The sequence below is a fragment of the Phasianus colchicus genome, chromosome 1 (assembly GCF_987193195.1).
Source record: "Phasianus colchicus chromosome 1, bPhaCol1.hap1.1, whole genome shotgun sequence".
Classification (NCBI taxonomy): Eukaryota; Metazoa; Chordata; class Aves; order Galliformes; family Phasianidae; genus Phasianus; species Phasianus colchicus.
In genome coordinates this window covers 86,114,892-86,128,533 of record NC_143436.1, presented here as the reverse complement: position 1 = coordinate 86,128,533, position 13,642 = coordinate 86,114,892, and the positions used below count along the sequence as shown (strand labels likewise).

General features: G+C 40.6%; 1 protein-coding gene and 1 long non-coding RNA gene across 2 annotated transcripts in view; one reads left to right on the top strand and one right to left on the bottom strand.

Annotated features, from left to right (window-relative positions):
* LOC149919814 (uncharacterized) overlaps positions 1-13,642 on the top strand; it is a 97,316-nt gene that overhangs the window by 8,377 nt on the left and 75,297 nt on the right. The gene's annotated exons all lie outside the window — the stretch shown is intronic.
* Positions 7,512-11,887, bottom strand: LOC116242384 (lymphotactin-like). Its single transcript, XM_031613099.2, has 3 exons — positions 11,715-11,887; positions 9,211-9,328; positions 7,512-8,529 (listed from the first exon to the last, which is right to left on the bottom strand). The coding sequence occupies exons 1-3, from the start codon at positions 11,782-11,784 to the stop codon at positions 8,424-8,426; spliced, it is 294 nt and encodes a 97-aa protein (XP_031468959.2). The 5' UTR covers positions 11,785-11,887; the 3' UTR covers positions 7,512-8,423.

The following is a 13,642-nucleotide window of genomic DNA, read 5'->3' as shown; positions in this document are numbered from 1 at the left end:
CTACATTCAGAAGAAAAAAAAAAGGCACCCATTGACATTCTTTGGCAGTTGCTGAACATTTATGGAGACCATATGGTGGATGTGAGCACAGTGAGGCAGTGGATGGTGTGTTTCAGCAGTGGAGACAGTGATGTGAAAGACAAGTCATGTTCCAGACAGCTATGCAGATTTTTAAAGGATGACAAGCAGGCTCTTGTTTATGGCTGGCAAGAATTCATAGTTAATGGTGGTGACTATATTGAAAAATTGTGTTTTGTAGCTGAGAATTTGCTGTCTCAAATAGTGTTACTGTGCTCTTTGTGTCTGTTGTAGTTTCCACGGAAATAAATAGGAGGCATTACTTGTGGAGTAACCTATATATTTTCTTTATATATTTGATACCATGTTTAGCTAGCTGCTGTTTGCACTGTCACCTCTGTGTAGGTTTTGGTACAGCTGTGGCTATGAGAGTACGTTTGGGAGAGAGACTGTGTGGTTCTAATTATGCTTAACGTTAGGAGCTGCCTCAGGAAGGCATGTGGTCTTGGGAGCTGTGCTGGGAGCCATTTTGAGGATACATTTTGGGGAGCATCTGATGCTGGGAGAGAGGGTAGGTTTGGGAGCAAATGGAGCCTTATGAATATATTTGGAAGATGATGTGGTTTTGAGAGGAGTGTTAGGAATGGAAATGGTCCTTGGGGAAAATGCAGTCCTTGGGAGGAACTCTTGGGGGTCTTTGCCTAACAGTGTTGGATCTTGTGCCGTTTGCGTGTGTTAGGGCTTTTGGGCACTTTGAGGCTCTTCTGACTGCTGGAAAGTTCTTTGTTAACATGTCTTTTGCCTGATGTTTTCATGGCATCTTGCACCCACTGGAGGTCAGTCCTCATCTTGCAGTGTGCTGTAGTAAGGGACTAACGGAGAAGCAAAGCTAAGCAGCCATTGTGCTTCTGCTTTCTAACATGCAGTGCACCGTAGAAGTTGTAGCAAGCCTTTTCAAATTAACTTGTCATTTGCATACACCATACAAAACCAGCTAGTTGTATAATGCAGATGCTTACAGCACAGTACTTGCTGGTTTGATTTCATGGATTCATCTCTGGCCTGAATGAATCCTGAACTTGTCAGACCGCTGGTGCAATAGTGTTGGGAATTCCTGTCTTCCTTTTGGCTTAAAAACCTGTGTCTCTCATTGTTGTGCACAGTGAAGCTACCAAGCCAAAAAGTGGCCAGGATAGCTGTGATACGGAGTTTAATTTCTGGTGGTTTCTATTTTAATGCAGATAAGAAAGGGATTAATGTGAGCCCCTTTTCATGGAGTTTGTGTTGCTATCCAGTGGTCACGTCCCTTTTTGCCAAATGGTTAATAGAGTAGTGGGAAGGGGTTACATATGAAGAAAATGTGAATTTTGGTGACAGAGAACCACCTCCTTCCTGTCCATTACCTGTTGGCGGCCACCTTATGAAGGTTCTTCCTGCTCAAACCGTGTTGTGGTTAACGTTCTCTGAAGTAAGTTTTATTTTAGCTACTTTTCTGCTGTACTGCGCTATCTCGATTTTGAACATTGTACGTAAAGTGCCCCGCAGAGACACGGAATAGCAAGGTTAACTCTTTGACCAAGAAATTACTGAAAAAAAAAAGAAAGTATGCATTCAGGGAAGGATATTCTTGTTAATGGAAATGGGAATGAGGTGCTCCAATCACTCCAGGCTGTGTAAGTCAGCGGTCACTCTCAGTGATATCTTTAGAAGCAGCTCTGGAAGGGACACTGCACATCCACTTTGTGAGTGGCATTCATCAAAGCTTTTCTGCTTTCTCCTGACCTCCAGGCAGCTCAGGCTGATACCACAAAGTACATGGGACATCTGAGGGAAAGTGCAGAAGACACTGTCCTGCAGGACATAATCATCTCCATAAGTCACATTGGGAATCATGCCTTTTTTGTAGCGGCACAAATAGAGAGCCACATGGAAGTTTGTGGGGCTTCAAAACAAAACATTTTGGAGAGTTTGCAGATTTGTTTCTGTAAATCCAGGCTGTCAGCTGAAGTACTGAGATCTCTTATGTGATTTTTGAGATGAAATAACCCAGTTAGCATCTACTAAAGTCTTTTGTTGCAATTACAAAGCTTTTTTCTAATATTTTCTCTGATAACTATTTCTTATGGTTGTAGATTTAAAAGCTGAATTGTAGGCACAAAAGGGAGGAATGAGAAAAGACTGAGTTTTAAAAGTGAAGTTTATCCTAGTTTTTTTTTTCCTCCAATTGAAAGCTTTTCATTTAAAAAGTTAAATCCAAGCCCATAAAATACATATCTTAAACCAAAATTCTTACACTGTTAATTTTTAAAAGCAACTTAGTAGATCAATAAGATCTAGTGAATATTAAGACATTCAATATATCTTTTTATGTAGAAAATCAGGAAGTAAAATCTTTAGTTACAAATTTCAGCTTTGTCAAAAAAGGCAATAGTCAGAAGAGTTTTATCTCACCTAAATTTTGTCATCAAAAATGTGGATATAAGTGCATCAGTATCACTATTTAGCCAACAGAATGAAATTGTAGATTTTAGGCTATTATCTGAAATCTCTGACTTGATCAATCTTTCTCAAGAGTTTACTCTGAGAATGAGATCCTTTCATCATCTTGGAAACATCTCTCTGACTTTGGGAGAGAGTTTAGCATTTCAGAGTGTAGCTATCAGCATTTGTTGTAGCGACTGCACACTAACGTTTCTCAAGGCTATTCCTGTGTAATTACCAGGCTTTGAGCTGGACTGAATTTAAATCCAGTTTTAATCCATTCATGAGGCCATCCTCCATAGTGGAGGACTTTGCAAATTGGAAAACAGATGAAAAAAATATTAAAAATCACTTTAAGCTATTGTGACTTATAAAACGTTAAATGGGACTCAGTTTTTCTTCTTGATACAAACCATGACTAAAAGCATCAGTTACTATGCAGTAAATAATTACCAGTTAACTTTTTTCTAGCATAATAACAATCTTGAAATGGAGGTCTGCAATATTTTACTAGTCCTCATGAAAGATGCTGTGCTGGAAGGCCTTAATAAATCAAACCCCATCAGACCAGGACACTAGAAAGGGCACCCTAAGGATAATACCATGTGAACTGGCAGCTCATGCTGTGTCAATTCCTGTTCAGAGTTTGTTTATTGGTAGGATTATGCCTGGAATCAGATTGGAGCCTTAGTAACAGTCATTTTCTTATCGCACAGGACAGAAAGGTGCTAAGCAGTGTAGGTCACCAACACTGAGGATAAGGTAACTCAGTCTCAGAGTGGCTGGCACGTGGGAGCTGGCAGCAGGGTGGACATCATGCAGCAGGTGCTTGGAAAAAAAGAAAGATTTCCCCACCACCACCTCCCAAGAAAACTACAGAAGGCTCAGGAAACAAGAGACAAGGAGAAAGTTTTCAGATCTGTCTCAGTTACTGGGATACTAAAAGTAAAATGGCTTTTATGGCCTTTTTTCCCTCCTAGTTTTTAGAGACTTAATGCAAGAAATAATTAATGATACATAATAATTAGCTCAAATCAAGTGACAGCCACTGCACAAAAAAAATGTAAAAGTAAGTCAATATGTATTTTTTGAGTTGTTTTCTTGTGTCTCATGACAAGGCTAGCCTTTTTCTTTGCATAGAACACTTAATAATTTGGTCTGGAATCTTTTATTCTAAGACACAGACAGAGGAGAAACAAAACCTGTCTAGGAAAGGGCCTGCTATACGATCCTGTTGTCCATGATCTCTTTGAAGGAATAGAGCAAAGAAGTAGAATTCCAACCAGAACACATGCTCTGCAAATGTCTCAAATGAGCTTCTCGAACTGGGGAGCTTTGTTTAAATTGCAGTCACGTACTTGATATTGGGATAGTTACTCACTGTTTCAAGAAACATGCTTCTCAGCCTTCCTGGAGATCAGGTGAATGGTTTGCTCTAGTCATGTTCTAGGTGGGATCTCATACGGCCTGATGTATACTCTTTCTAACTATGGTGAAATGATTAGCAGAAGAGTTTGCTTGCCATACTTCCTTTCCTGTTTGAAATGTTGAAGCATGCAGGCAGATTGTACAAATGTGGAAACACTGTTTTTTGTTAGTGTGAACCTGTGGGCTCGTTTTTTTAATGTTTTCTCAAGCAGATAGTTAGAAGGATTAGGAAAAATAGTCCTTCTTCACTACTTGGGTGTTAGCTGCATTCTGTTTCTTCTATGCTGCTTTTAACTCTTAATTGAAATGGGGAAGGTAAACAATGCCATGAAAACAGAATATTTTTGAAAACTGTGCTGCCTCTGTAGGAGCTGACCCAACAGGTCTGTTCCCTTATTCTCAGATCTCTTAAACCAAAGTACAAGTTGAAGGCACGGATGGCTTGATAGGAAGGGGTGAGAAACAGCAGACATAAATAGCTCTTAGTAAGTACATAGGCATCACAATAGGCAGAAAGAGAAAACAGCAGAGTGCCTTGAAACAGGACAAGTATTGCTGCAAGAAGAGCCTTAGTCATACCTAGAGAGCAGACAGATTTACTGGAGTGAGCAGCAATGATGATGCCCATTGTAGTAATATGCATTCTTACCACTCCATGGAAATCAAATGCCCAGCTAAAACTTTCATTCTGAATTACTGACAACCACTAGCAATGTAGTGGTGTTACTGGTTCCTGAAAATTCACTAGTGGAAGCTTAGGACCTCTAGGTTTACAGCACATTTTTTTAGCCTTTACTACCTCAAGGTAACGAGAAACTTGCCCTAAAACACATGCAACAAACAGAGGTAATAACTCAAGGGAGAAAGTGAGTATTTAAAAGACTTCAGAAGAACACAATGGCAGCTAATTCATACTACTTTCTCTGCAACAACCCCCTGACACTGCTTTTCTATTTGTTATTTCCCTACCTTTCCCCTCACCTTCTACTATACTGGCTTACCATAAAATTTGAATTAGTGTCATGTGCAGCAAACCTCAGTAACTTGGGTTAAGTAACTAATTCATTTGCGATTTAAATACAAGGTTTAACTTTCCAAAATCCATGTGATGCATTGCTTCACAGGAAAGAGACAAGGAAAGTATTTTTATCTCCTCAATTACTATGAATTTCATGTCATGGAACAATATTTGGCAGAGTAGCCTCACTGATGCATTAATATCTGTACAGAGATACTTCTCTTTTTCTCACATAGAGTCTTGAACAATCTGTTAAAATATGATCAACTGGTGAAAACACAAATGATGGAGACTGAAGTCATGCAAAAAAACATGATCAAGGAATCAGTTCATCACTGAGAGTTTGAGATTGAGTGATATAACGATGGTTTCGGTGAGAGCTGGTTGTTACTGTAAATTTAACTTTCCAGTTCCATAATTATAACCAAACAGTGAAAACAGTACCACTGCAGTTACATAAATTTGCTGCTCAGGACGTATATTTTATGCAGAAAGTCCCCATGCACAGAAGGAGTGTGTCCTTACCCTCTCTGAAGATGGTGAAGCTATAAATGTTTAGAGTACTTGAATCCACAGTGTTATCTGCTGGTTTTTTCCTCTGCTAAAGGTCTTTTCACAGCACATCCCTTCTGTCCCTTTGGTGTGGCAGAAGACAAATGATTGAGTTGTTTCAAACATTGTTGCCCGCTGCTCTGCCATGTGTATTTGGAGAGTCCCCCCTGACAAAGGAAACCACAGTTCTTACAAAAGGAGTCAAAATCAATGTTCATATTACTGGACTAAGACTAGCAGAGGATGAGCAGAAAGGGAAGCAGTCACCATGATCCCTACCTCGCTTGGGGAAGAAATAAGTGGGCAGGCAGGTGCAAGGAGGTCATCAGTGCAACCACAGCCCCAGATCTTCAAAAGCACCTTGGAGCCTTCTATTTTTCCTAGTGGGATGTTTCCTAAGGATGCCATGGAGGCTAGGACTGTGGCCCTTACTTGCCTCCAACACAGCGGCAGCACTCTAGTTCTTCATTTTGTGTGTGTGTGTGTGTGTGTGTGTGTGTGTGAGAGGTTTTAGTAATATTTTCCAGAAGCAGTTTGAGAGCCTCTGGGAAAAGAACTAGGCAGGAGCAGTTCTAGTACAAATAAACCTTGAGGTTATATGTAGCTAGAGATGACAAAAATAGCACAGACCTGGAACTACAGTAAGGACAGGGGTGAAATAGGCAGAGAAAGACAGAGAAGTCTTTGGTGACTTGGAAGAAATAGATGTGGAATGTACTGGCCAGCCGCAGTTTTCTCCAAGAACAGCAGAAGGATCATTACAGATCTTGCAATTTGTAACAAACAAGGTGCAATTAAGGAGGATGATTCATTCTTAAAAGCTATTATTAATTATTTCATGAACTGTGATGAAGATGAGCAGATATAAAATATTAATTGCTGTGTGATGTTTAATTAATATATCCCCAGGTTACGGTTCTCAAAATAAAAAAATAATATATTCACTTAGAGTTTAATTCCATGATAAGATACTACTGAGTATGAGCTTTAAAGTCCTGCTTGCCAGAATCATGTTTTAAGTCAGTTCTGCTCTCATAAGTGGGAGCAGATTGTATTTGTCTGAGACATATCACGGAGGTACTTTCAAAGGTAGCCTTGTTTTGTAGTCTGCTAATGTACTGATAACGGTGAAGAGAACATAAGTGATTCTGTTGTCTATAAGATGAGGGACTGGGGTCTTCTCTTAGGCAATTCAAAATGATAGAAAGCTGATTTATATGTTGGCATGTTCCAGAAACATCTCAGTATTGCTTTAAACATGTAAAGGTCTTCTTACTAGGCTTGTTGTAACATTTATTCTATCTTTTAGTGTAGATGCTGAGGATTTCAGCTCTGTTTTGTAGTGTGACATATGCAGTCATCCTTTTCCTTGCCCGGGCAGTAGCACTGCTTTAAAACCTTCTGTCCTGCATACTGAAATGTGAACGCATTTCCCTTCAGAGGACTAAGCCATGACAAGACATGAACCACAGGAGAGAAATTCTGTGTGCAAATAGGACAGAGCTGGAAACGCTCAGGGCTGGCTTTTAGAGGAACGTGATCTTAGTTCTGTAGCGTTGTTTGGAAGTGCTGTAATTTCATGTGTATCACCGAGAGGTTCTGTGATGAAAGCCCATGTTTTAGACACGATACAGGCTACACGCATGTGGGTAATACAGTGGAAAGTTTGTGCCTGAAGTCTCTATGCTTATAGCTGTCCTCCAGCACTCAAGTTCTCTGGACACCAGTTTTCTCTCTTTACCCAGAGCTCCTGTGTATTTGCTTCTGATAATGAGGGTCGTCATTGGGTTGTTTGAGGCCTGACTTGAAGTACCCAAACTTTTGATGAGGTGCTGTCTCATGTAAAGGGTTTTACAGCTGAAATATGATATAGGAAGCCCAGAGTCAGATTATTTGAGGGGGAAGCAGTGTCAGCTCTTGTTGGCTTGCCCAAAAGACTTCACTTTTCAGCTGTGAACTCAGTACGTGTTTCACCAGTCCACACTACAGACGAGCAGACAAATGTTTGGTCTGATTTGAGGCTTAGAGTAACTTTATTAAAAGTATTGAAATTCATTAGTAGAATATATTGAATTTAAAACATCAGTAAACATGTATAAATACTTTGTTTTCTGGATAGGGAATTCGTATGAGTCAGTGAAGCGCGGAGTCCAGCCATGGTTTGTTCTTGCTTATTCCGAGATTCCTTATTTTTCCCCAATTCTGTTTCAAATGAAGATGTAACTGAAATAACCTAATGAAAGTCGGATAGTAGGATAAGTCTTCCCAAGAACAAGTCTGATTAGAGTTGCATTCTTAAACTTGCCCAGAATTTGCTCCAGGTCATCCCTTGGTGAGAGTATGCATACGTCACCATGGCATGAGTCTAAAATCTGAGCCAACAGTGCAATACTACACATAAGAATAGAAAGCCCGCAGATCTCCTTCTGAATATTGCACTGTTCAGGTGATTGTCTGACACTATTTCATATAGTTTATGTAAGTTTGAGTAACCGTAAAATCATATAGAACCTTCTGAATCTCGGCACAGAGTGCAGAACATTGACCCCCCTTCATTCTGGAGGTCTACTCTTTTCCATCTCTGTGAGAAGTAGTTTTCTTCCCTATAACATGTGAAACCATCTGCTGTTCACCCTTAAATTCTGTACTAGTCATGACAGCAAAGGTGAGAAGATACCTACATTCAGTTGTAAATAAATATTGACAAGCATTTCAGACAGAAAATGGTGTATCAGAGTCCAGCTATAACATGAAGAAGTCAGCAGACATTCAATCAGCGATTAATAGATTCCAGCGAGTTCATTTTTGTTCAGAGAATTTATTGCCAGTAGGAGTTACAAGTGGATACCAAGGCTTTCTTCCCTGTTGTGTGTGGCAGTGATGATTGTTCCATTTTGTTGCCCTCAGGTGCCTGCCAAGGATAGGATTATCTTCTTCTGGCAGTACGTCTTCTGTCTATTCTTTTTATAGCGGCCTGCACCCATTTCTGATCTGGGTGCACACAGATCTTGATTCCATTTGTGGTGATAAACCTGCAGGGGGAAGGAAAGCCAGGCAGCCATTAAGTTCTGGTCTCCAAAGCCAGGTTTGCTGTTCTGTTTTTTATATGCAGGGCATGAGGACGAGTGTGGTAAAATCATATCGCATGCTAGAGCTAGCAATATCAGTTCCCTATTCATGGCATGGGTAAGTATGTAATATATGTGGTGACGTGCATACATGCTGATATTTAATTTAAAATGTAGCATTCCTTATAACCTGAGAATTTATGTGAAATTGTGATGCTCAGTTATTTCCTAGGAATAGGTGTCCTGGATTTGATTAGAAACCACCTGTGAGATACAGAGGCCAAACACATCTCCTACCAGGTGTTACAGTTATTCCACACTCTTCCATTGGACCCCTCACTTTGGCTCTGTTCAGTGCCTAAGCCCTCCCTGAGATTTCTTCTACCTTTTGGGCAGAAAGATGTAGTTGTCCCGTGAGAATTCTGCCAGCTTTTGTGAGCAACACGTGTCTTCAGACTCTCTGTTATTCTACCTTTTGCCTCTCTCCTTCTCAGTAGGTGACTGACTGCTTCACAGGGAACTGGAAGGGTGACCTGAATGAGCCTGAGTCTGCAAGCTGGGCTGTGAAAGGTGTTCTGATACCTTTCCCCTTTTTGATGGAAGCTTGTTTGTATAGTTGAGTCTGGAAATTGGTTAGATACTTACATGATAGCTTCTACTGGAACTTTCTGCTTTTCATAGTTGACGATGCTTCTGATGTCCACCTTCTGTGCAGACAGATTTACACAGGACAGTTTGCGCATTGACTGACTTGCAGCGCTTCCTGCAAGGGGCAGAACAGATGAATGACAAAGGCAGTCAGTACTGTATTCACATTTTAACCACAAAACCTTCTTCTAAATTATGAGTTCCAGCTGATTTCCAGCTATGGCTTGAACATGAGGGTCTCATGAGATGTGAAGACAATACCAGTGATACAAGAGAGCTCAAGGTGTCTTTTATGAGACATCCTACTGTCTCTATAATGCCATTGGCATCTTCATGGTTAAATCATCTATATATAGGTGCCCATATGAAGTAGTGCATCTTTACTGGATAGATTTTGAAATGTCATCTGAATGTGGTTCAGTATTACTGTCCCTGCTATCCATCTGAAGGAAAAGTAAGTAAAGCTGCGTCTTTCTCAATGGGCATCCAAAGCTAGCATTTAAAAACACACCAAAACACATCAACACACATACTAACTGTTGAAATATAGGAGATACAACTGGCAGAATGCTGACAGCATTGCACGCTTGCTGCAAATCTAGTATCAGACCCAATAGAGTGCTAACCAATCCCCTCTTTCCTCCAAATTTGCATGTTTCAGGGAAATGCTATTGTAGCTAATAAGGAGGCAGCATTAGGATAAAATTCTCTGGACAGCTGTCACATTACATAGTAATAATAAGAAATGGCTGCTTAAGTGAGGCACATATATATTACTGGAAGCTTCTGCTTCTGGTTTTCCTTCACCAATCAAAGATACATTTGGAAAGGCACAACAGGATAAACAGAATGTGGCTATATTGTGAGCTTTATTCTTGAGGAATGTATAGAGAAGCTGGCTTGAGAAGCCCAAAAGTAGTTCAGGTACTAATTTGCTAACCGTAACATCTTCCTTGAATAGTCTTATTAGTTGTGAGCTTTTTTTTTAATTTGAAATAATTGCAATGTGCAGTCAGCAAACACGTTAGCCTGCAGAGAGGCTGCAGCATGGCTAGTGCATGGGTACTGGCAGAGCTGCTAACTCTTGGGGTTTTGTTTGCCTGAAGGAGTTTCTTCTTGCAGTAGTCAAAAGCAGTGCCGTATGTTTTCTTGCAGTTCAGTACAAGAACATACCTTACCACACCCCTCAAGTTGCTTTTTCAAAATGTAGTATTAAAGTGCTCAAAGGTAGTTGCACAGCTTTTATTATCCCTGAAAATATCCCTTATACTAAAGCCTTCGTATCCTTCTACTACATCCTTTCCAGGAAAAATGAATAAAGAATAACACAAGGAATACCTGCAGAGCTTCTCTAAAACTGAGAACAAAACCAAACTATATATCCTGGAACATGACAGTACAAACTGTCAGTTGGTAGCACTTAGCCACGTGTTGCTGAGATGAACAGCAGCAGCATTAATCAAAATATGAGAATGTAGAAAGATTTAACTCTAGGGGCACTAAGATAACATACTCAGCATGTGGATACATCATTTTATGAATGCTTAGCAGGTCTCAGTTTGGTTTTCATGTGGTTTTGTGAAGTGTTTTTATATCTGCATGCTTTTGTGGGTTTGCAGATGGCTTGCATTAGTGTTTTCTGTGATTTTTCTGTGCTCTTTTGCATGAAGCCAATTGTGTAAGTGTGCTACATGTAGTAGATTTACATGATACATATAGCCTAATCCAAAAGTCATGGACATAGACATCACTAGTTGTAAACTCATTCAGAGTATAACTAATAAACATGGTTCATTTCAGCGCGTGTAAGTGATCTCCAACAAGATATTAAATTGTATGAAACCTGGAGGAGAGAAAACCTTCTATAAATACCCTGTTTTCTTTGCACTTTTTGTTCTAATCTGTTCATTCCAAAATACTTGTTTAGAAAGAAGCAAATATTCAATATGCAGAACTGGAATAACTTCTAACATCTCGGGACATCAAAATTGTTTGTGACTATATGGTCTGAGTTTAAATAAAAATTGAAAAAATATATATGATAGAATCACAAAATTGTCTGAGCTGGAAGGAACCTAGGGACCATTAAAGGCCATCTAGTCCAACTCCCTGCAATGAACAGGGACACCTACATCTACATCAGGTTGCTCAGAGCCCTTTCTAGTTTGACCTTGAATGTCTCCAAGGACGGAGCATCTATCACACTGCATTGCATCTTCAAGCTTTCATGGTTTTGAGAGAGAAGACACAGAAACTCTGTAAGGATTATAAGGCATAGAAAACTCTCCTTGCATTGAGGTAGAAGCCAACCTACTAATCAACACATCAGATGAAATCTCCCACAAATCCCCTTCTGCTTTAGTCCCTTTCCTTGCAGCTTTGATTTGGATTTCTTGTAAGTTTGATCTCATGCATCAGCTCTGTCTGAGAATGAATCCTGCCTGATTCTTCAGACCAGTAGTGCAGTGAGGAGCAATTCCTTTCTTAGGGTGTACTCTTACCTTCTGCCGTGTGCAGAGCGAAGACGCCAAGCCAGACTATGACCAGGATAACTGTGGTGTGGAGTTTCATTGCTGGTGGCTTCTCTCTCGAGGCAGAAAAGAAAGTGGTTATGGTGAGGCACCTTTCACGGAGCTTATATATTGTTGTTCAGTGGTCAGTTCTTGTGTTCACTCTTGGGGCGTCATGGTGGGGTTGAGTGCAAGTGGAAAAAATAGAGTGTCAGTACTTTTTCTGGTGACAGAACCACCTCCTTTCCCCCACCCATCCTTCACTAGCCCCCCTGTGAAGGCTTTTCCTGCTCAAACACCACTGTGGTTGCACTTGCTTCTGTGCTGCAAGTTGGGTTCATTTCAAGCTGCAAAAAGTGAGAGCTCTTGCTCTGTAGTGGAAACCTTTAACAAATGTTCCTGGCCTTTCACGCCTCAAGTTACAGTGCTGCAGCTAAGCCCGACCACAGAGGTACAGAATAACATTCAGGCTTACCACTTTGACCAATGGACTGCTTGAAAAGGGAATTGTGAGCTAATGGACAATGGAAACAGGAACAATTTGGCTTTTTCCATAGAAGCTGTATGCTGTTCATCACTTTAACGTATAACTTAAGATGCAGCTTTGGAGTGCTGTCAATCCCACCTCATGTGTATGTTTTAGTTTGCCAAATCTTCTGTTTTCTCTGCAATTTCGAGTCAAAGCAGATACCACTAATGCTCTGGGAAAAGGAAGAATGAGTATACTGTTATATAGAGAGCCAGTTCCACTAACTCTCCTGCTAGTCTTACACAGCTATTTTACAGTGGCCTCAAAGAGGAATAAGAATTCATTAAGTCTAATTATTTTCATATTATGCTCTGTTACAAAGAAAAGAGATAGAAAAATAACCAAGCTTTCAAGCGCAGTTCACAGGAGAGAGGAAAAAAGTTCACTACGCTCTGTGTAAACATGGTGTCAGTAACAGGCCTGTCAACTTGTTTTTCCACTTATGCCTCTGTCAGAGGTGTCCTTTTACACGGTCTGTGCAGTCAAATTACCCAGTGTTGTGTCCTTCCTATGCGGTGGTAAGGTGGTCTGGGTTACTGGATAGTGTTGTTGCATGTCAGAGGTTTTGTACCTGCGTATGTTTTCCAAGCATGCTGTGAAATTCCAGGCACCACATGTAGCAGTACCTGAGCTGACATTGTTATCTGGAGCCTCTGAGGAGAAATCTTCCTTCACGCCCAATAGAGAAGCCACGCTTTTCACACCTTCAGAGACCCAGCTGGGCGTACTATCAATAGGTGAGAACCAGGCTGCCTGATGCATGAGGCAGAAGGCAGTGGTTTAGAACAGCTGTCAGCACAAAGCCTGGAGCAGATGGGAGTCTGTTGTTTCATCTCAGCAAGTTACTTCCAGCTTTTCAAGTTCTTGATAACCTCAGCATAAATTGCTTTACAGGGGGAAGTACAGCCCTTCCCTAAGGTTGCTCAGAAAAATTAAGATGGAGCAAAGAAGTGAGCTCACGTTTGGCTCCTACATTGTAGTGGCTGACCTGTAAGACCAGGAACAGGTTGTAGCTCTTACAGCTTCTATGAGAACGTGCTGCTTGGTTTACTTGCCCATACATGCACAATATTTGTTCCTTACAGTTTGATTCTTTCATCTAGTATATATTATGCAATCTAAGGAAAATTAATGGAAGAAGTAGATCGTAAGCAGATGTAAGAACACTTGCTGCTTTGTTTGAATGGCTCTTAAATCCACTTGTAATACCAACGTAAGTTGCACCAAAATGGAAAATTGGACCCAAAGCTTTGAAGCCAAAGCTTCAACCCAGAGCATCTGAAGTCAATGTCTAATGCCACACAGAGGAGTTGTTGCACTGAACAGCGCTACTGGGGAAACTTAATGTTAACTCTTTGTCCAAGCACTGCTGCTGAACGCTGTCTGAAAT